The sequence below is a fragment of the Physella acuta genome, unplaced genomic scaffold (genome assembly GCF_028476545.2).
Source record: "Physella acuta isolate Inbredline_101_S28 unplaced genomic scaffold, ASM2847654v3 ptg000978l, whole genome shotgun sequence".
Lineage (NCBI taxonomy): Eukaryota > Metazoa > Mollusca > Gastropoda > Physidae > Physella > Physella acuta.
Genome location: NW_026732495.1, coordinates 95,001 through 119,062, shown reverse-complemented (window position 1 = coordinate 119,062; position 24,062 = coordinate 95,001). Strand labels below are relative to the sequence as shown.

Here is a 24,062-nt window from a genome sequence, read left to right as displayed (position 1 = left end):
AGTGGTGATGTCAGAGTTTATTCCAGGCATATCTTCGGGGAAGGGGGCACTGCCCCCTTCCCCGAAGAAAGTTTACCCCCCCCCCCCCCGAACGAAATGGAATTTATATAGAAATTATATACTTTTGACAGTGTCCGCCCCCCCCCCACACGGAAATTGTTGTCCGCCCCCCCCCCCCCCCGAAAATTTCAAGTGCACCCCCGGTGCGTGTTTAAATTTCAGCGGTGCAGTCCCCTTCATAATTGACAATGCTGTCTAAATATTGCTACTGACATGCAACAGCAACATCGCGCTTTTGAGGCTGATTCTATTACCTCCCCTTACCCCGTTGTCACACAATTTAAACATAACTTAACACAGTTAACTGATCTTAACGTTGTGTTAATATTGAATAATTAAAGTGAATTAAAGTGAACCATTCGAGTGTGTATATCCTCATCCCACCCCCCCCCCCCCAACTTTTTTAAAGACGTCAAAATGTAGCATCATTCTACCCCGCCCCCATACCAACAAATACTGAATTAGTTTTTTGGCTAGTTTTTTTCGTAAGGGGAAATAACCAATAAATTTGCGTGATGTTGATTTTACCGAAAACAAAAATGATAATCACTGATTAGATGCATACATTTTTGCAAATGCGGCCAAGATTGAACACATTAAATGGTGTTTTTTATAATAAAATATTTATCACAAAAAATATCCTTAAAATTCAAAATTGCTCTTGAAATTCCGCTTAAAAGAAATGAAAATTTAAAATGCAGTGGTGTGACGTCACACTTTCTTAACACCAGCACACCCCCGCACTTGTCACACACTCCAAGGCCACTACATCTCAGGAGTGCTACTCCTTATAATGCCTACGCCCCCTCCACACACACATAGTCACCTGATGCTAAGACAAGCTGTAAAACTTTTTTTTTCTAACACACTTCTCGTCTTAAAAAGATAAAAAAAAATCACTTTAATTCAATTTTATTTTATTTTACTGTTGAGAATAGTCTTCTTTGCTATTGTTTTGACCTGAACTTGTTTTATTGCTGAGATGTGTGAACAATCTTTATGGATAATTATTTTATTTATATTTTTTAATTTATTAAGATGTCTGAACCAAACTGTTATTCTTACAAGGAGAAGGTCTATTTATGAATACATGATTTTATAATATCATTTTAGTAATTTTAGCTCGAAAATTAATACATTAGCACAATTTTAAAAGTTAATGACAATTAAAAAAAAAAGTTTCTTGAAGACGGTGTGCTTAAATTCTTTGTGTTAAATAAACGCTTTGCATAAGAGGGAGTTACTAAAGAGATTGATCGAGCTATGTTTTTCAATGGTCCGCAACGGCTCCCAGCGAATCTTTTTTCATGCATGCTGAACTAAAGGACCAACACTTATCATCAAAAGAACTTTTTAAAAACTTTTTTTTTCTTTCTTCCGTGAAAATAGTTCTTTGATGACATCGCGTTACCGCTAACAGTGCGAATACCCCTGTACTTTACTAGATTTGTACGGAACAAAAGCAAATATTGAAACAGGTAGCCTGAACAGCAAAATGAAAAGAAAAAGAAAACGAAATAAAATTAAAACATTGAAGTGTTGCTTTAGAACGCTACTGTAGAACTAACAGAAGTATGTACAATTTTAATAAATTAATAAGTATTATTTAATACGTATATTGTTACACAATGTTTATAAAAAATGTTTTCGGTCTTTAAAATAAAACACAAGCTCTACTGTAGACAAAAAAAACCCTCTCTGTCCAGTTAAATTAGACACGAGAAAATTCGTCTCAATATTAAAAAATCGCCCTTCTTTTCTAAGCTTTGCGGTACTTTTATTTGCATTTAAAAGAAATAGAGCACAAAAAAAGATGTGTGAAAAGTGGGCTGTGCCAGTAAAGCCATGAGATTAACAGTGTAAATAATAGTATTTAAACATTCTTTTAAAGAATTCTTTACAGCATTTTCGTATCTTGCGATATCGCCACCCTAAAAAGATTTGCATAGAAATATATATATATATATATATATATATATATATATATATATATATATATATATATATATATATATATATATATATATATATATATATATATGCCTATACATATATGCCTTTACATATATGCTTATATATGTGTGTTTATGTGTAAGAGTGTTTATGTGCATTTGTGTGCGTGTTTGCGTCTGTGTGTCTTTTGTATATGTGTGTCAGTCTCTTTATTTTTTAAATACACACAAGAATGACATGAAATTAGCTAAAGGGAACTAAACTAACTGTGATAAAGATATCCTAAAGGAAAATTGTTACTTTCGGTATATCATCGACTTTTTTATCTCGATTAACGACAAATTTCTTTATTCATTCCTTTCATTCTTACAGTAAATATGACGCTTTTAATATAGTAGCTTTTCACACTAAATGTGTGGTCTAGTAAATAGAATTAACAAGTATCGATATAATATGTAATACGATTCCGCCCAAATGTGTGACCTAGCCTATAGAATAAACCAGTATCGGGCTGTGGGCGATTAATCGAGTAAATTAGCTTAGGATCGAGTTTCACAAAATGCGATTACTGTATTTTGAGAAAGCGCAAAGCCTATATCAAATAAGTTTTTTTTTTACTTCAAAAAGAGAAGGGATTGGGGCAACGGCTGTATTTTTTTATATGATCCCGAGGATTTAAAAAAAAAAATTTTTTATTCATCCGGGTACCAGCAACCATTTTGTCGAGTAGTCTGTTGTCACGAAGTCTACCACGATGGACTGAGTCAACAATGAAGCATGCTTTAAAACCGTAGTGCCGATCTATGTCAAGATACGGAGAATCCTTCTCTCTGTTAATTTGAGCACATAAAAATGTTAATTTCTAAAGGGAATATTTGGAGTTCTCGTTGAACAGGCTTGGTCGTGACGTAGTGACACTAGGTGGCGTCTTGTGTTGACCCAGAAATTTTGAACGTCGCGCGAATGCTAACTTCCGGTGTTTGCGGGTTGCCAGGAAAAGTTGAATTAAAAAGGCCGAGCGCATCCCGCTACTTACTCTCAACGTGGGCGTAGGCCGAAATCTGAATCACGAACAGTTTCTTCCAGGCATCTCTACAATTCCCCCCCCCCCCCCCTTCCCCCAACGAAATGGAATGTATATAACAATTATTTACTTTTAACAGTGCCCCCCCCCCGAAATTTTAGTCCACCCCCCCCCCCCTCGAAAAAATAATTTCAAGTGCCCCCCCCCCCCCCGGAGAAAAAAGTCGGTTCTCCTAAATCACGCACCGCCAATTTTTTTTTCAAAGTTTCATGGTAAAGTTACATAGCTGTTGATTTCAAATAATGAAATAAGTAGTAAATGCAACGAGTAAGTAAGTAAAGTAAAGTTCCCTTTCAAACCTGATGGGCTACGGGGCAAGTGAAGTAGAGTCCACTTGTTTCTGTGACCTTTACTTACCGTAACGTGAGTTACGTACCCATCAGAGTTGGGTGGACTTAGGTTAGCAGTACGGGTTAGCCCTACCATGTCACCCTACCTAAAGGCTTATTGATTTACAATGTCCATGTTGGTCTTCTTCTTCTTCGTTCTTAATTTTCGCGGTGGAAGGGATTCCCTCTCAGTATTACGTGTCAACTGGTTATGCGCTAGATATGCCGGTGACTCAGATTTCAGCCTGCTTTTCTTTCTGATTTGTTTCCATAGCCTTTGTCTCGAGATTTTTCGGTTTAGTAATCATGAGCTGTACCGACTCGACCACGCCGACCCAGAATCTAAATCTCCATCTAAGTCTTCAGAAAAAATATCCGTAACTTTTACGGACAAAGACATTTATAACTAATTTAAAGTTTACAATATTTTTTGGAGCGGTATTTAAAGTTATATTTGAGTACGTAACGATGACCGGCAGAAAACAATTAAACAACGACTATGGATTTATTTATTTTTGTCCGCTCTTATGCGAGTAGTAAAGTTCCCCTTCCAAGCCTGAAGGTCTATGGGGCAAGTGAAGTCGAGTTCACCTGTTTCTGTGATCTCTGTTACCTCGGCATATACTTTCCCTAACGTGAGTGGGGTGGACTCATAGACGGTCTACTGGCTTGAACCCGGATTTGAACTCGAGACTTACGGATTAGCTCTCTACAGCTAAGCCACCCTCGTCCCATTCTCTTGTGAGTAACAGGTTCAAATAAAAGAATCCGTGTGCGGAGTTTACTCTCAGCCCATGCTTTAGATACAGGCATCCACAGGATTTTTCCAATGTGGTGGTCCATCCGGCTTTGTTTCATATGTAGGGGAGACAAGCCTATACGGGCGTCCTGACAATTGTACATATTTGTCCCGCAGTATCATTTATCCGACACTGGGGGGATAGGGGCTATGCTGACCCGCATCACTAAACGTTATGAAGGGTTTTGGCCTGTTCAATTTAATGTTATAAAGTTAGAAAAAAGATTTAGCCCGGACACACGTGGTTTCTTTTATTTCATTAAAAACTTCCCGTCTAAGCTTTTGATTGTAAACATGATTTTCCAACGCATGTGACTTCAGAACTATGCGCGAATAATTATACTAATTATATTATTTTTAGCTTTTAAATACTTCGGCGTGTTCCTTAAGTTTTTTTATAAGGTGGAATTTGTTTTTTTTATTTATTTATTTGTTTGTCTTTCCAATCCAATCTTGCGATCGAAATTTCTGGCACTTCCCAGTTAGCTAGCGCGCTGAAATTTTCAGGGAAGCTTTCTTTTGGATGACCATTGAATATTCAATTGTTATTATTACTAAATTGATCAATGGAAACATTTTATTGAGCATTTTAGACCGCTATATAATCTATATATATAATTCTCCTCTGCTAGCCATTACAAAAAAAACCAGCGACGCGTACCTCGCGCGCAGTGAAGCGAACGATCACATGTCGCCACAGGCTTAGGGGCAGAGAATTTAGCTTGAACCGAGTTTAAACTTACAGGAGGTAGGCCAGTTTGGGGGAGACGATATGGTCGAGTGGTTGGGCACACGATTGCTATCCCACTCGACACGGGTTCAAATCTATGTGTTCTAGTCAGTAACGTATTCAAACAACGTGTTTTTTACGAGTTGTCTTTTTACGAGTTGTCTTCGTTTACCCAAAAAAAGTGAAAAGATAAAATCGATAGCAAGATTTTAATGCAAACAGACAAAGACTAAAAAGTAGAAAATAATAATCATTAAAAAAGTTTTAAAAAACCCACGTTTTCTGATTGAACTAAAAAGTAGAAAATAAATGCTATAGGCCCTACATCACAATAATGCAAGCGATCACTCTACTATAAGCGAGCAAAAACGTGGGGCGCCGTGATTTTCTTACAGTTTCTAATACTGTTGACTCTCTACAAGCTCCCTAATAAAAGTCAATAGTATTATCTAATCAATAGTAATATAACTTTTACTTCGGCGCCCCACGTTTTTCATCGCTTATAGTAGAGTGATCGCTTGCATTATTGTGATGTAGGGCCTATAGCATTTATTTTCTACTTTTTAGTTCAATCAGAAAACGTGGGTTTTTTAAAACTTTTTTAATGATTATTATTAAATGATTTAGGAAACTTTTAAAAATGTAAACATTTTATTTTTAAAAGACTTGACGACAATTATTTTAAACTACTTTTAAAAAAAAAAGATTTTTTTTCTTAAATTTAATATTTCATTTTGTAAAAACACGAACACCCATTTCAGCTTTTGATGTTGATAAAATACGATTGTCGTTAGAATGTAGATTCTCCTCGGTTATTTCTGTCGATATAATTTGATCATACACAGAGGCGTAACGAGCCCTCCCGGCGCCCGGGGACAAACTTTCAATTTGCCCCCCCCCCCCCCATATATTTTTAAAGTTTATAATTCAAAACTGCAGCTTAAATGAGCTTTTTTTTAAGAACTATGCTGCGTTTGTCATTTTTAGATATGCGCATAATGTGGCTTCATTACATATATCATGAGAAAGGCAGAAACTACTTCATTTTCTTTTAAATATATTATATTCATAACAACCAAAATTGGCTGAAACTCGGGAAAGTAGGTTAAAATAATTATAAACAAGATATTTTGAAATGTAACTAGATTTAGGTTTAAAACCAATGTTAGATACGCATAGCGCAGGTGGTCGCAATGTTGACTAAAATCTGGCAAGTGGAATGCCAAATTGTACTCTATACCCCGCGTGATTATAGTTCAGTCTCTGTAAACAACAGGCATGTTTTAGGGTTTGACTCTTCTCGAGCAGAGTTGCACAAGTGCACCTGGCAACAATTATGCTTTTAACCTTCCATGACTATAAATAGTTCCCATAATTATAGCCAGGGTGGGGGGGGGGGGGGGAGGGGAGGGAAACAAAATAGAGGAGAGGTCGGGAATAATAGCAAAGTGATGTATGTTTACGTGAATCACTGCACAAAGCCAAGTAGTGTTACTTATAAAAAAAAGGAATGAAATATATGTTAGGGGGTCGTCCATAAATGACGTCACATTCGTAGAGGGGGCGGAGGGGGGGGGTCCGTAATTTTATGACGGTGTGTGATGAGGGGGAGGGGGGGGGGTTCAGATGGTGTGACGTCACACATTTGTATTATAAAAAAGCAATGTTTTAGCCCTTATTTTGCGTTTTAGAAAATTGTTTTAATAAATTTTAATAGGAATTGATCAAAATACTCTGTCGACAGAGTTCAGACAAGATTTTGGAAAAAATATCGATGTTTTAAGAAAAATTCAACTGCAATTGTGAGGGGGGGGGGGGGGGTTGTAGGCTGAGGTGTGACGTCATTTTAGGGGGATCTTGCTTTTTGTGACGATGTGTGACGGAGGGGAGGGGGGGGGGGGGTAAAAATCGTCAAAAAAAAGCGTGACGGCATTTATGGATGACTCCTAAGGGGGTCGTCCATTAATGACGTCACGCTTTTTTTGACGATGTTTCTCTCTCCATTCCCCATCGTCACATTTCGTCTTAAATCCAGATCCACACCCTCAAATGACGTCACAACTCACATCTCAACCACGTTGCAGTTGTTGTTTTTTTTTTGCCTTTTAAAAATCGACTTCTTTCTAAATTTATATTACAATATAAAAAAATGGATGGTTTTGTGTATTGTACATATTATAATATACAAAAACATACTTTTAAAAATGTGAATTAATGGCTAAAATTCAATTTCGCAATTTTGTCCGTATGTCTGTATGTGTGTGTGTATGTCTGTGAACACGATAACTTAAGTACCGTTACAGCTAGGTTGATGAAATTTCATATATGATTATTATATCAAATTTGTAGTTCTGTATCAACTTTCCAGCGATTTCCGGTACACGGACATGGAACTTATTATACTATAGGCTTTTGAAAAGCCTACTGTTTTAGAGAGATAAACGAAATTTTACATACAAGTAAAAGATCTTTTTCAGTAATTTCCGCTGACCGGAAGTAATAATTTACGCTATTTCCGATTTCTCAAAAAAAAAAACGAATATGAATTTATAAAGTACTAATATTCCGCACTGTTATACACATGTTTTTTTGCCGTTTACTTAATGCGCAATTCTATTTTATACGATATTCTATTCTATTTTTAAAAGTTTAAATAATTAAAAATGGATTTTTTAAAAGTTTAAGTAATTAAAAATCAAGTCTATATCACCGTATTGTTATTAAAAATATTCGAGAACGTTTAGGGGAGATCACTCCGGCTTTATTTAAAACTCCCTTTCACCATCTTCCCCTTCGTCGCATAACGTCACAAAAATTCCAAACACATTCCCCGCTCCCCATTAGCAGTGTGACATCCTTTATGGACGACTATTAACTAAACAATTACGAACCGTATCTGTCAAGTAGAAGTGTCTGAATTTTCGCTCGAGCGTTTCGATCTAGACAGACAGACAGACTGACGAGGAAGTGAGTGTAATAAAAGCTTGTAAAAAAAACGCATAATCAAATCAAATTTAAAAGGAGCCAACGCGGTGGTAATAGAGCGTCGGATTGCTAACCCGAGGTCTATTCGCGGGTTCGAACCCATCCATATCCAACGTAGCTGACCAAACAATCCCTTCATCTGCAGAGGTCAGTGACAGTGGCGAAACTCTACTTCATCTTAAATCATAAGATATTAAATATGCTTAGGTTACAGAAACAATTGAACTCTACTTCATCTTAAATTATAGTTTCCTTTCTTTACACTATCCCTTCATATGCAGAAATCACATAGACAAATAAACTCTACTTCAATTGCCCCATAGACCGTCAGGTTTGAAAGGGAACTTTACTTTTACTTTCTTTACTTACTGTCCACGACAGATACGCATGGAAAAATTGGGAGGGAGGTGGGATATTGGTCTAAACCTCATGGACGTATTTGGTGAGTGGGCGGGGGTACATGACGTCCTGTGTGAGGGACGTCACTTATGGACGACCCCAATTGGGAACCCCAAACACTCAGGTGTCAATCGCCACATCTCGTCCATACTCCCCAGTCTCAGCTAAATATGTACTGCACTTCAACAGTGATGGAGTTGCCTGCCCTTAGAAGAGACAACTTTGAAGCGTAGGAAATAATTAACCAAGCTCGATGGACTTATCGTCTTTTTATATACATTTCTTCATAACGAGGGGACTGTTAAATTTGAGGCAAAGACTTTCTTGTGAATGTAGGCTATTACTCACGAATGAGAGAATGTAATATCGTTAACGAAAGCATAACAATGTCCTTTATAAAAAAAAACCACTAGAAATAAAACAAATTATGTAATTTCAAAGATATATTCACAGAGTCAATTTTCATCTAGATCTAGTTGTTAACATTAAAAACATTAGCAGAGCGTGGTTTCGATCCACGGACCTCTGGGTTATGGGCCCAGCACGCTTCCACTGCGCCACTCTGCTCCGTACGTTAGACACGTTTTTAAAGTAGTAGTAGTTAACTGGTTTGTCGATAACGATTTTCTATTCATCATTTTTTCCCATTCGTGCCCAAAACATATGGGGTAGATCAAGTAGAGTTCATCTGTTTCAGGGACCTCGACATGTGAAGGAATAGTTTGGATTTTCTATTACAGGCTCCAAATTTCGATAAAACATCACAAATGATATGTGTGAAATCTTGAATACCACTTTTAAAAAATATAATCTTAAATAGTAATAAGGGACATCAACTGTGAAATGTGGGTCCGTTAAAGTCAAACTGAAAAACAAATTTAAAAAAAAAGCAAAGTGAAATGTAGTGATCGTACAAATTAATTGTTAACTGATTTGTCTATCGGTTTTTAGCGAGACCATTTCTTCTGTTATAGAGATGGAAGCAATGCATTGTATTCTCTCCCCTCCATCGTTCTCTGATTATCGACCATGATCCCACATTACGTGCTATATCCGAATATTTTTCTGTGCTTTGCAGATTGTAGAAGATATTGAGATAAATTAAAAAGCAGGCTTTCGGATAACAAAAAAAGATTTTCGGATGAAAGGAATAATATTTGAGCTGGATAAAGATGCGGCTTAATTAAAAAAAAAAAAAAAAAAAAAAACTGCAACAGAATCAATAACGATGTGCGTCGTTGAGAAGGAGGGGGGGGGGGGGAATAAACATAGTTAAGAACTGTTCTGATTATAGGGACTACACTCACACACACACACACACACACACACACATATATATATATATATATATATATATATATATATATATATATATATATATATATATATATATATATATATATATATATATATATATATATATATATAAAGGCCAATATATATTTATACATATATATAAATAAATAAATAAATATATATATATATATATATATATATATATATATATATATATATATATATATATATATATATATATATATATATATATATATATAATATATAAAGTAGCCTATATAAACTATTTTTACAATTATTTTAATTTTACACACACTTAAATGAACAGCGAACACTTTTCAGATCGTGCATGTTCGCTGCCTTACACAGGTTTTTGGAACAGGTAATTGTTCCTTCAATCCCTTCGAGAGCTTAAAGGTAGTTTTACCCTCGATTGATATTTCTTCCTCCTCTAAGTCTACAAGCTTGTCTGCAGGGACATCGGGGCTATTACCACGTAGGCATACACCGCGCCTACAGTTTATTTTCAGGATAAATACAGGTAGGGGGAAAATCGAGGGCGCACTGAAGTTTTTCAGTTGATCAAACAAGAGTAGAAAATATATTGCACACTTAATCGGACTTTTCTTGCACCTGCACATCATATCTTAATCCCGATTCTTCCCCTTAAAAATTTTTCCCTCTGCAAACACGGGCTGTTTAGATTGAGGCAGACGATGAGTGAGAAATTTCTGGATCAACACGCAGATGATTTTACAGCTGCAAGCCTCCGCTTCATCTCACATTCTCAATTGGCATTATCACTACACCCGGAACTCTTCGCGCCGACTCTCAGCCCCATTACTGTTGGACGAAAACTAACCCCTACACCGTACTTCATGGGTATTCATCAGAGGTTAGAGTTCACATTTCCAACCCAATAGGTTGGAGGTCATGCAAATGGCGGAATGATGTCGATCCTTAGGAGTATGTTGCTGTATTCTGTGCTTATTTTACTTGTAACTGGTATGTTATAAATTTTTATTTCTATAAAATATAAAACTGTAATGTTGAACCTTTATTTTAGTATATAATTGTGTTAGCTGCTGTTTGTAGTATTAAGAGAAAATCACTTGCGACTTGACGGCGCCATACCGCAGACGTCAAGTCTGTTTTTGTTCCATTTCTTTACATAGCAGAAGCACGAAGTAGGCTTGTTGTGCTAGACATAGACTAGGTTTCGTTTGAGCTAAACAGAAAATAAATTGAAGTTCGGTTTTGAGCTTAGCATAATTGGTTAAGAATATTACATTTAAAGTAAACTATCAAAGATACTTTTGTAATAGTTTTGCTTTTGAATAGATCTAGAAATAAGTTATTTTTTTATCTAGGCAGGCCTACTAAAATTAAAAATATTTTGTTGAAAGTTTTGCTTTTCTTGTTGTTATTGTTAATGTAAAATGTTGCCTTAGTTACGAATAGCTAATTATTATAAGAAAAATAAGAAAAATAAATAGCCTAAAAAGTAAATTACTGTGAAATTTAGAAAGTAAAGTAGGCCTATAGACCTCCTAGATTAAAAACCTGGGAACTTATTAAACCTGTCATATACTTTATAGTTATAGTAGGCTATATATAGTCTATAGCCTACTTAATAGTTAATACTATACTATAGGGCTGTGCTGCTATAGGCCAGGGCCTACTTAAACTACTAAATTAGGATTAGACCTCAAATAAATAGCTCTTATCATTGAATAATTACAATTAAAGCTTTAAGTTTAGGATATTAGGCCCTATAGGCCTAGATCTAGATATAGTATAGATTTCTAGGACTATATTCTTTGTCGCTAAACAAATATGTAGCCTAAAGCTGAAAGGGGCTACTATAGTGGTCCCTACACATCACTATCCAGTTCATTAATAAGACTAGATACAACATTGATTTTTATTAAACTTAGGTATAGGCCTATTGTTTAGCGTTAGGTTTTTTTAATTAATAAGATGACTCTGATAAGGGTGGATTGTGGATAAACATTTCACCATATTAAAACACGCTAAAATTAAAGTACACTTATCATACATTTGAATCTAGAGTTCAAAACGTAACATTAAGGACCAATTTGTTTTATTGTTGTTGTTTTGTTTTTTTAATTTTTGGAACAGTTTTTGTAATAAAAAATATAGGCTAGTCCTAGTTATTATGTTACGTTTAGATCTTTTATCTATAGTTAAACAATATCAGCCCTCTTGGTAGGTGTAATCCACAAAAGTCATTTTTCAATTGCGCGCCCAAAACAATGATTAAAAAGAAAAATTAAGTTTTAATATCGAGATAAAAACTACCAAAAAATTCATTTGAAAAAATGACAATACAAAGTGGCTTTATACTTTAGTTTATATTTACAATAACAGGTTCTAGTTATAAAATAAAATTTGCATTACTGGATAATTGTTCCAATCTCTCTAGTAATCACCTGCTTTCCTTCATTTATGATAATTTACATATTTGGTTGCCCAGATTAAATACAGTTACATCTAGTTATAGCCCTATTTTTAAAAAAAAATGTTATTAGATTATTTGTACTTTCCGCATCTTACCTACTTAATCTAAAGGCGATTGTTGCAACATATATACTCAATAAATAATTTGGAGTTCTTTTACAGACACTAGTAGTTTTCCCAAATTTTCCAATTAATTTATGGGTTTATCATTGGAGTGATCATTTTTAAGACAGGTTACAATATTATAAACCTTCAAGAAAACGTTGTTTCCAAATGCTCAAAGTTGGCATCTGTTGCTGTAGGGATTAGCATACTCAAATCATAGAAAAGAGTGGTGTTGCTTATTTATAAAAGAATGTAACTTCCAAATTTTGTTGTTTGTTTTTCTAGTGTGTACATATGGAAGGATCTTTTTCATGTAGCTGTAATAACTGTCAACCAGTGATAATTGGTAGCTAATTTTACTACAGATATTCCAATATGCCAAAACATTTTCTTTTTTTTTAAAGTAGAATAATATGCACAAAACAGAGTGTCTACAGTATTTTAAGAAAAACAAAATTTTTGTGATGTGTTTTGTTGAAAAAAACTGTCATGGAGTCTCAAAATGTCTGGTATTTTATTCATAATTCAACTCCAAGTAAAGTTCAGTTAACTGTATTGTGTTAAAAGTTATTTTTAAGCCAGCTGTAAATTAATGTAGAATTAATTAGATTGAACGTGTCACCCTGGTCCAAGTCCAATTATTTTTCAATTCCATCTTTATTTAACCTCAACCTCTCAGTCCTGTTGGGCTAGGGGATAAAGTCCTATTGTGAAGGTTGTAATGGGGGATTTCTGAAGTAGAAAGGATCTTTCCCATTTATTCTGGTGGCCCCGTATTGTGCACGTCAAAACTTACAGACGGGCTGTAGTGACCATTGTCATCACCTCTTGACCACAGCGAGGTACACTGCGAGGAACGCTCTTCAGTTTTCTGCCAACAATGCAACAGCCCCCACAATGGGATTTTTTTTTTATGCCTAGCCCCAGCTGATAACAATGGGTGTCTGGGGTTGTATCGAGGGCAACCCTTGCTTGAAATCTTTCTGTAATTAAACGTGGGGAAAGGCTTAGTGCTCCTCACGGAAACACGTTCCTTTACTTGTAGGGTCCGATTGGCTTGTCCCGGGGCACTTGAAGTTCACTTTGGTCCCCGGGGTTGAAGTCCACTTCAGACTCGGGGTTCTAGCGTTACCAGCCACGTATTCGTCTACCAGGAGAGTATTGTATTGTTCAGTATCAAGCTATAATGTATGCTTGCTGGGGAGTAAGATGGAAGACGCGGTATCTCTTCGGCTTTCTTAATCCATGAGCGTTAAATAAGACCGTTAACCTTTTTTTTTTAAACTTCGTATACTTTGCTTTGGCATCTACTTTGCTGCACGTTCATAGTTCCGATACAATTATAGGTTTGAAATAGCACTTGTCCGTACAAGTACAAGGCTGCTTGCATTTTATTTTTAGGCCCAACCTCATCAAACCAACATCGCAGTATACAAGGAGCGAACACGCCGTATTTCGAATAGCAAACAAACTGTTACGCCCGACATAGAAGGACCCACGATGACAATGAGCAATAAATCTAACACTGTTTGAGCATTGTTGTACAGGCGAAGGTCCTTATTCTTCCGCGCTAACGCTTGCATTCAGTCGGCGGTCCGATTTTTATCTTTGGCAAAACCGTGTCTTATCAAGCTGTACTGTTCATGTTTTTTTAAATACATTTAATCCCCTTACCCCAGCCTAAGCGGGGGCGATGCGTCGTTGTTTGATAGAGGGCTCGCTGTGTTGTTTTCCTTATACCGCGTTTACATTTGCGACATGTATACTATACATGTATTAAAAAAAAAAACTTCACAATATGTCCCCCTTACATGTTCTGATAAAATTAACTTAGGGGCCTATGGCGAAGTTTTTTTTTTTCTCGTAGACGTTTATAGTTTACATGTCGCAAGTGTAAACGCGGTGTAAATTTTTTTTCCGGTGTACCCGAAGTTGGTATGCCCCGATTTTAGTAGGCCGTAAATCATTTCCGTAGATGGCTGCGCTACACGGGTAACGCAAGCCTAAATCTGACGTCACATGCGGAAAGATTGTCGGTGTTTTATTCCCACTTGGTAGATAAGTGCTGCATGGGTTGATGTATATCTGTATGGCCGTTTTAGTTATTAGCTACTCGGTGTAGTATTTTGGGTTGATATTGCTTAAACGCGCAGGTGTTTTTGGTGATTTATGTGTATGATTCATTTCACATTGGAAATCCTCCCCCCTTCTCTTCACGCCCCCCCCCCCCCCCAACTTTCGCCTTTAAAAACTTTTGAAAAGCTTATTTGTATTGAGCGAACAATGTGCCTCCCCCACCCCTTGCCGCTAAAAAGCCCTGGCTAAATCTTTGTTTGATCACCTGTGGTCCTATGACAAAGTAGGGGAAGGGGGCGGGATGTGGAGGACCATCATGGTCTGGTGGACAGCCTTGAGCGGTGTTCCATTGTTTAACGCTGAAGCGACTGAGTTAGTACCGCCACGAGTTGAAAAACAAGCGTTACAAGTTGTGCTAATTATTTGCCTCAGTTGGCTGTTGTTGTCGACAGTTGTTCTTGATGGAGTCCTTGTTTAACTTGTAACAATAGTAGGCACAGTATTTTAGTATACTTGTGATGTTGTCACACACCCACCCATACACATACCTCTCGTAGCATTAAGCTGTACTTCAATATTGAATAGTATGTCCTTTAACATTGGCTTAAGATAAGATAAATATATTTTTGGGCTTCTTTAGAAAGAACCATTGATCGAAGTTATTTAATTTTTTTTCCTTCTTAATCCTCCACGCCGACCATTTTAGATACATGTTTGATATGCAACTTTATCGACGTTGACATACGGAACTGTTTCATTATACGCTTTTCAGGAGTAGGCCCTATATCCCATCGGTTTCTGTGCCGAGGCAAATACAGGGATAGTCTATCTTTACTTTCCATATCGTGAGTTAGGTCCTCTGGGATCTGAACTCGGGACTTTAGAGTTAGCAGTCTTGCACGATACCGTCCGACCACGCCGTCCGATTGGGCAGAGGGACAGCGTAACATTAGCTCAGCATTGCCCTATACTGACCAGTAACATTAGCTAAGTAATCGTTCACCGGTCAGTAACATCAGTTAAGTAACCCTGCACCGGCCAGTAACATTAGTTGAGTAACTCTGCACCGGCCAGTAACAGTCGAGTAACCCTGCACCGGTCAGTAACATTAGTCGAGTAACTATGCACGGACTTATAATATTAGTTGAGTACTATCTGGATGTGTTATCTTATACCCCCGGTTTTATTATTAGCTCAATATTACCCCTCACCAATCTGTTGTTTTAAGAGAATACTATAGGATGTATCATCCTATATCCCCAGTAAGATTAACTCATTAATGCCCTTTACCAATTAGTAATATTAGTTGAATACTATCAGGGTGTATTATCCCTTGTAAGATTAGCTCAGTATCACCCTTCACCGATCAGTAACATTAGCTCAGTATCACCCTTCACCGATCAGTAACATTAGCTCAGTATCACCCTTCACCGATCAGACATTAGCTCAGTATCACCCTTCACCGATCAGTAACATTAGCTCAGTATCACCCTTCACCGATCAGTAACATTAGCTCAGTATCACCCTTCACCGATCAGTAACATTAGCTCAGTATCACCCTTCATCGATCAGTAACATTAGCTCAGTATCACCCTTCATCGATCAGTAACATTAGCTCAGTATCACCCTTCATCGATCAGTAACATTAGCTCAGTATCACCCTTCACCGATCAGTAACATTAGCTCAGTATCACCCTTCACCGATCAGTAACATTAGCTCAGTATCACCCTTCACCGATCAGTAACATTAGCTAAGTATCACCCTTCACCGATCAGACATTAGCTCAGTATCACCCTTCACCGATCAGTAACATTAGCTCAGTATCACCCTTCACCGATCAGTAACATTAGCTCAGTATCACCCTTCACCGATCAGTAACATTAGCTCAGTATCACCCTTCACCGATCAGTAACATTAGCTCAGTATCACCCTTCATCGATCAGTAACATTAGCTCAGTATCACACTTCATCGATCAGTACCATTAGCTCAGTATCACCCTTCATCGATCAGTAACATTAGCTCAGTATCACCCTTCATCGATCAGTAACATTAGCTCAGTATCACCCTTCATCGATCAGTAACATTAGCTCAGTATCACCCTTCATCGATCAGTAACATTAGCTCAGTATCACCCTTCATCGATCAGTAACATTAGTTGAGTAACCCTCCACCGTCCGGTAACATTAGTTGAGTACTATCTGGATGTGTTATTCTGTACCGGCTTCAAAAGCGCCCGGCAGCATGTCGGCTAATCTCGTCCGCCCCATCTCACCTTGTTCTGCACTCACGGTGTCTCATCTCACCTTCCTCGCCCACCCCCTCCCGCCACCTGCGGTACATATTGACTAAATTAGCAGGTACGGTCGTCTGTTTGGCTCATCGTAAGGAATCCCGCGCTCGCACTGATATTTTAAACTTTACCTATAATCTGTAAGGGGAAAAAAAATAAACGCGGGGAGGGTTGGAGAGGAGGGAAATGTATATTAAATGGGTTTAATTTGACTGAGTGAATATTAAAGATATACTTTATAGAAAACCGTTAAAACTGGTAAAGTAAGCAAAAGGGAAATTTAAAAATAAATTTTTACATACATTAAATATATATATATATATATATATATATATATATATATATATATATATATATATATATATATATATATATATATATGAAAAAAAATTACTTCACTTAATCTTCACCCCGTGCTTTGCCTGTGGAATCAGTCTTCTTTACCAACTTCATCGCTTGTCCCATTGTCTTTTTTTTTCTTTTTTGAGACCCTTTATAAACCAAAAAATCGTTTTTTTTTAAAGCAATTCGATTACTGCGATATATCTTTTTTTTTCAAAGCCTAACCCAGGAACACGGGGCCACAGCGTCACCCCCATGGGCCGCCTTAATGCCCAGTATCTCCCTGTCTTTCACGGGACACAGCCAACGTGAACGCTCATATCAAGGGGTTCACCGGCTATACAATCCGATAAAAGCCTTTGAGAATTAACTAGCATTATATGCGACTCCCTCTTTTTTTTCTCTTCTTGAATTCAATTTAAGACCGCTTGCTTATTCAACTGACACAGAAGTCATGACTTGAAATTATAACCGCCAATATAACAATCCAAATTCTAAAGGAAAGAGTCTTGGCCTTAATATCTATATATATAAAGAACTAAAGCGCATTTGGTGTCTATGAAAAACGAGCTTTGCAGGCTGTGTTGGATGTTTGTGATACTGTTCTTTCTTAAATTAATCTTGATCACTTTTGTTTGAAGTAGTTTACATTCCTTTTTTAATGTTAAATTCAAAGATCAACCGTATAAAGAAACCCACAATACAGAGCTTCTCGATCACGCGTTTTTTTTAGTTGTCGTCACGAGAAAATTTTAAAATATAAAAACAATTCAAAGAAATAGAATCTACGAGTTGTTTTGTTTAATACGAGTCATGCACTAAGTTCCCTCTAAGCTGCGCGGTTTCGCGGCCGCGCAGTAGTTTTTTGACTCATGTAGTACAAGCATTTACAATTGCACTAAGTTTCACCCATTAAACAGTAAGTGGGAGGTGGGAGGTAGTGGTCTTTATCACGGTATTCATTGTTTTGTTTTTTGTTCTGTTGTATCAGACCTAGTTTTTATACTATGATCCGCTTCAAGACATTGTAGCGGGTCGGATTATTTCACCTCGCCATGGTAGCTACCACTGGACTGTATTTCCGCATACGCTGATATCATATCCGTTCAGGTTGAGTGAGACAGCACTGTGTTTTAAATCACTTCGACACGACATAACATTAAATACTCGTCACTGCTATTAAAAGTGATATAAAAGCCTTAAGTGTGAGACATTAGTCAAAGTATGTGAGCTATATAGTGGCTATTGGCTCACATCGTAAATCAGACAATGATTCTTCTAAGCGAAATCCCGCCAGCATACAGGTTCACGGGTGATGGCTATCTTCGAACGTAATAACTAAAGAAAGTACTGTTATTTGACTTGGCCATTATAGTCCACTCAGCCTTTCAAGATGACCTACTACTTTTTAGCACATTTTTTTTCTGATCAATCTCAATTATGCGCTTTTATCGAAGGGACTTTCTTGTGCCAATTTTGTCCTCGTCTTATCTAAAATAACCACCACTAGCCTATGGTGTAGGGTGGCACACTGCTGATCATTTTAACAAATTTCACACCGGCCAATTACGGTGATGTGTTTGCAACTTTTGTCCCCATCTTATCTAAAATAACCACCACTAGCCTATGGTGTGGGTTGGCAAACTGCTGATGAAGATTTTAACAAATTTCACACCGGCACATGTACGGTGATGTGTTTGCAACTTTTGTCCCTGTCCTATTTAAAATAACCACCACTAGCCTATGGGTGTAGGGTGGCAAACTGCTGATGAAGATTTTAACAAATTTCACACCGGCACATGTACGTCGATGTGTTTGCAACTTTTGTCCCCGTCTTATCTAAAATAACCACAACTAGCCTACGGTGTAGGGTGGCAAACTGCTGATGAAGATTTTAACAAATTTCACACCGGCACATGTACGGTGATGTGTTTGTGTGCGAGTCTGTCAGCCATATGGCCGTGAGTTTATTGGCAAGCTCTTTCTTTACCCTCCCGCCGACACCTGACCATCGCGTGCAGATGGCAAACAGAGTAAACAAAATCCTCCACTATATATTTAGGCAGGAGGCGGGTGGGGTTCCTCTGCTATTCCCATACCCCAAACTACTATCAGGTGTATTTCGACGCAGGTTGATAAGATAGTGTACTACTCTTTAAAGGTGGGAGGGTTGGAGAGATTTTAACAGGGCCCATGTTGGAAATACATTGGCCTTAATTATGTTGGTGAAGTTAATGAACTAATCAAATGGTTATCAAACTGAGTCTAGGGAATTAACGACTGACTTTTCGAACTTCGTCAGAAAAAGCAGTCACACAAACTTAAAGTATCTTGGTGTATCATCTTAGATACAAGCAGTTTAAAAACAGCGCATACGTCAAATATCTAGGAATATCCTATTAGACATGGTTTGAAACGTGTAATACAAAAGTAAAATTTTTAATAGTCTGAACTTGTAGAATCCCCCAGTCTATATGCATACACTATCATCTGTCTGGTATACAAAGAGAAGACATCAATAACAGAAGATACCGATTCGGTGGAGTTAAACTACACTTGACAATGCTGACATTCCCGTGGTACAGGGTGGTGGTGGCATGGTTTGTTTGTTTTTCTTCACATAACGCCATCACATTTTAATATCCGCGGATAATTTTATTTTCGCGGGGAAAATTATTTTTTTAATTTGGCAAACCAAGTCTAAAATAAATGTCTTTGTCGACTAGAGTCTCCCATTGTGTTTTTTTTTTTAAATAAAAAAAATGTTTAAAATTTTGACATTAGGGCCTCTATTAAAAATCCCTTCCAGCGAACAGCCAATCAATCACACCTTTTTGTTTTGGATGAACACAACAAACCTGGTGGCTGGCTCTAGCCGCCTCGGCTCAGAAACATAATTAACGCACGTGTTTAACAACCAAAGGGGATTTTTTTTTTCAAAGTCCTAACTGGGGAATAAAGTAAATAAACACGTGTCAGGTGTGCGCATGAAATTCGGGCCAGGACCGATGGCGTCTATTGGAGCGGTTTTTTTAATGATACAAGTCCTCGTCATCCGTTTAATGGTGTGCATTTTTTTTTTAATTTTATGATTTATTTGATGTAAAGATTTTTGTTTGATGCACAGTAAAGTGTATTCTTTCGCGTTTGACATAATTTAGACAATACGTTAATATGTTTATTTTTAGTCTCTACGTGTTAATCATGTCAGTTATGGCATCTTATGAATTGGATTAAATTTTATACTTATTTTAATTAAGTTCATTATAAAAAAAAATGTAGAATAAAAGTTGTTTAAAACTTTCATGAAAATTTCTTCCCCCCCCCCCCCCCCCCCCCCCCCCCCAGACTTGATGGGGATACGTGACTCCTTGATTAAGAATCCCTTATTCAAACGGAACTGAACTTTGGGTTTCGCCCAGTTATACATTTTTTTTTAAAAATCTTCTGAACCAGCAGTCCTTTGATCAGATAAATGCGTCATTTGAAACACGTTTTTACCAAAGGCGAATAAAAGTTTTATGAAACATAAAAAATTCTTTCAAGTTTTCGCTCCATAAAAGGCCACATGAAGTGTGTACGTCAAAAGAAGTTACTTGAAAAGTTGATTCTTGAATTAAACTGTTTGTTTTGATGTTTAAACACTTCAAATATTGCTTTGTTCAACCACACATCAAACAATGTTACGGCGTGGTCGGGGGTAGAGCACTCGATTGCCAAGTCGAAAGTCTTGAGATCGGACTCTGTGCTTGAATCCCTGTCCATTTTTTGCTCTGATGTGGTATCTGACTCAAGTTGGTGAGTGTAAGCGTGACTTGGCCATACTTAACTATCCCTTGCGTTCCGAGGTCGCCGAAACAGGTGAACTCTACTTCATCTGTCTCCCTGACTGCCAGGTCCAAAAGGGTAACCTTACCAACTTTTGTATACTTTAAACACAATAACCTTGAAATAAAAAAAAAATTCCAACTATGCTCTAAAATAAACTTAGTCACTGTGAAGGCCTTCTCATTCTAAGCAAAGATTTGTTGTAGTGCCCGGTGAACAACGCTGTACAGAACAGCTGAAGCGCTTAGATGCCCAAGCCGTATGAAAAACCCATCAGACATTGAGATCATCGATTGGAGCTTCATCCGCGTCAATTGCATTAGTCAGAGTGGGTTTTTGTTTCCCCTGATACTCAACAAACAATACACACAAAAAAAACATTATCGACAGAAATAACCGTGCTTCATATTAGATCATCGGTTTTTATTGCGGCCGTTAACATAAACATGTTATACTATAATTGGAAATAAAAAAAATTCCACTTGTAATTCGGAAATGTTTTATTACACTGATGGTGAATTCTTTGAGGGGTTTATTTGATGTTAATGGAGCTCTTCTCTGTATCCGGTTGTCGTTATGGCTTTTACTATGATCTTTATAAACCCGTCTAGTTTAGCGGAGATTGTTTGTCTTGTGAATACAAGGAAATAGATGAGCAATAACATGGGTTTTACTTATACAACCATGTCGTTGGTTGTTTTAATAATTTACGGTAAGGACGTATTCATTTATATAAAACCAAAAGTTATCAGCATATTAAGTTTTTAAACCGGGTCAATGCTGGTTGCAAATTACAAGACATCGGTTGAAAATGTATCGCGACAATAGCATACAATGTCATCGTGATAACTGCTGCAAATACCAAAGCATTTGTTTGTTAACATCAAGGGAGGTAAGCTACCAAAGAACGATAATTCCTGTTTAACCACTTTACCACACCGATAGTGATTTCCGTCTTCATGTTTTGTTAACCCCGGCAAACTAGATTTATATACACGCTTGTATGATTCTAGATAAGGCAACCTATCCTTCACGGTGTAGCTGTATATAGAAATAACGAATGTGGTTAGTCATCTTCTAACATATTTACATACTCTAATGTTTATTTTCTGGTCGACTGTAAATTTTGATCGAAAAATTAAATTTTCCAACAGCCCTCCAGTTTTTATTGGACTCTGCAGCTTGATTTCTTTTTAAAATGGAGGTGTAATATCCCTTTAATCTCTCTTCCCGCCTAATACACCCATGTGAAGCCGACGCCACATTTTTCTTAGCAGAAGCACCGCACGTGCGTAGTGTATACACTCAGTGCCCGGTGTATATCCTTAGCCCGTGTTGGTTTAGCCCTCTACCGAACATTCGATCTTTAGACCAAATGTTCTATCTTCAGTCCGTGTTGGTTTAGCCCTCTACCGAACATTCGATCTTTAGACCAAATGTTCTGTGTTGGTTTAGCCCTCTACCTAAGATTCGATCTTTAGACCAAATGTACTATCTTCATACCTTGTTGATTTAAACCCCTACCGAAGATTCGATCTTTTGACCAAATGTTCTATCCTTAGCCCGTTTTGGTTTAGACCTCTACCGAAGATTCGATCTTTAGACCAAATGTTCTATCTTCAGTCCTTGTTGGTTTAGCCCTCTACCTAAGATTCGATCTTTAGACCAAATGTTCTATCTTCATACCTTGTTGATTTAGCCCTCTACCTAAGATTCGATCTTTAGACCAAATGTTCTATGTTTAGCCCGTGTTGGTTTAGCCCTCTACCGAAGATTCGATCTTTAGACCAAATGTTCTATCTTCAACCCGTTTTGGTTTAGACCTCTACCTAAGATTCGATCTTTAGACCAAATGTTCTATCTTCAGCCCTTTTTGGTTTAGCCCCTCTACATTAGGCCTAGATTCGATCTTTAGACCAAACGTTCTACTCTTCAGTCCTTGTTGGTTTAGAAATCTACCTAAGATTCGATCTTTAGACCAAATGTTCTATCTTCAGCCCGTGTTGGTTTAGCCCTCTACCGAAGATTCGATCTTTAGACCAAATGTTCTATCTTCAGCCCTTTTTGGTTTAGCCCCTCTACATTAGGCCTAGATTCGATCTTTAGACCAAACGTTCTACTCTTCAGTCCTTGTTGGTTTAGAAATCTACCTAAGATTCGATCTTTAGACCAAATGTTCTATCTTCAGCCCGTGTTGGTTTAAACCCCTACCGAAGATTCGATCTTTTGACCAAATGTTCTATCCTTAGCCCGTTTTGGTTTAGACCTCTACCGAAGATTCGATCTTTAGACCAAATGTTCTATCTTCAGTCCTTGTTGGTTTAGCCCTCTACCTAAGATTCGATCTTTAGACCAAATGTTCTATCTTCATACCTTGTTGATTTAGCCCTCTACCTAAGATTCGATCTTTAGACCAAATGTTCTATGTTTAGCCCGTGTTGGTTTAGCCCTCTACCTAAGATTCGATCTTTAGACCAAATGTTCTATCTTCAGCCCTTTTTGGTTTAGCCCCTCTACATTAGGCCTAGATTCGATCTTTAGACCAAACGTTCTACTCTTCAGTCCTTGTTGGTTTAGAAATCTACCTAAGATTCGATCTTTAGACCAAATGTTTTATCTTCAGTCCGTGTTGATTTTAGACCTCTACCTAAGATTCGATCTTTAGACCAAATGTTATGTCTTCAGCCCTTTTTGGTTTAGCCCCTCTACATTAGGCCTAGATTCGATCTTAAGACCAAATGTTCTACTCTTCAGTCCTTGTTGGTTTAGACATCTACCTTAGATTCCATCTTTCGACCAAGTGTTTTAGTCTCAAACCGTGCTATACTGTGTTAGTAATCCACTTATGATTCTTTCTTCAGACCAAATAACACATCTAGTCTTGTTTCAGGCTTTCACATTGGATTCGATCTTTAGACCAAATGTTCTGGGAAGGGTATGTCCTGAACACATTGCTAAAAAGAGAAATTATCTACTTAAGTAGTTGTATAGCTTATTCATTGACATTATACACAATTTTACATTTCCTTATTATAGAACATTTGTTTCTCTTGATTTACTGTAATCGATAAGTATTCCCCCCCCCCTCCAACTTGAAATTCTTCGACATTGTTCCTGGTTTTCTTTCCTATTTTTATTAAAGAAATGTCTGAACTGCAGTTTGTCAATGCATCTTTTTTTATATTCTTCTTTAGTGTTCTCTCTTTGCGCCTTAAAAGAAATTCCTGTCTACTTGTGCATGGATACATGTGGTTGCACTACGCAGCTCGGTTGAAACTTGTATTTGCTTACTTATATATAGGT

The 24,062-nt window shown here is 37.2% G+C and overlaps 1 protein-coding gene and 1 non-coding gene across 2 annotated transcripts in view; one reads left to right on the top strand and one right to left on the bottom strand.

Annotated features, from left to right (window-relative positions):
- Nucleotides 1-8,834: 8,834 nt before the first annotated feature.
- Nucleotides 8,835-8,906, bottom strand: Trnam-cau (transfer RNA methionine (anticodon CAU)). The gene has a single exon. It is a non-coding gene; the product is annotated as a tRNA-Met (tRNA).
- A 1,599-nt stretch (nucleotides 8,907-10,505) lies between these two features.
- LOC131954171 (activin receptor type-1) overlaps nucleotides 10,506-24,062 on the top strand; it is a 40,216-nt gene continuing 26,659 nt past the window's right edge. The window contains exon 1 of the mRNA XM_059317706.1: nucleotides 10,506-10,640. Coding sequence (XP_059173689.1) covers nucleotides 10,583-10,640 — 58 coding nt within the window. The 5' untranslated portion in view covers nucleotides 10,506-10,582. The remainder of the gene's footprint in view (nucleotides 10,641-24,062) is intronic.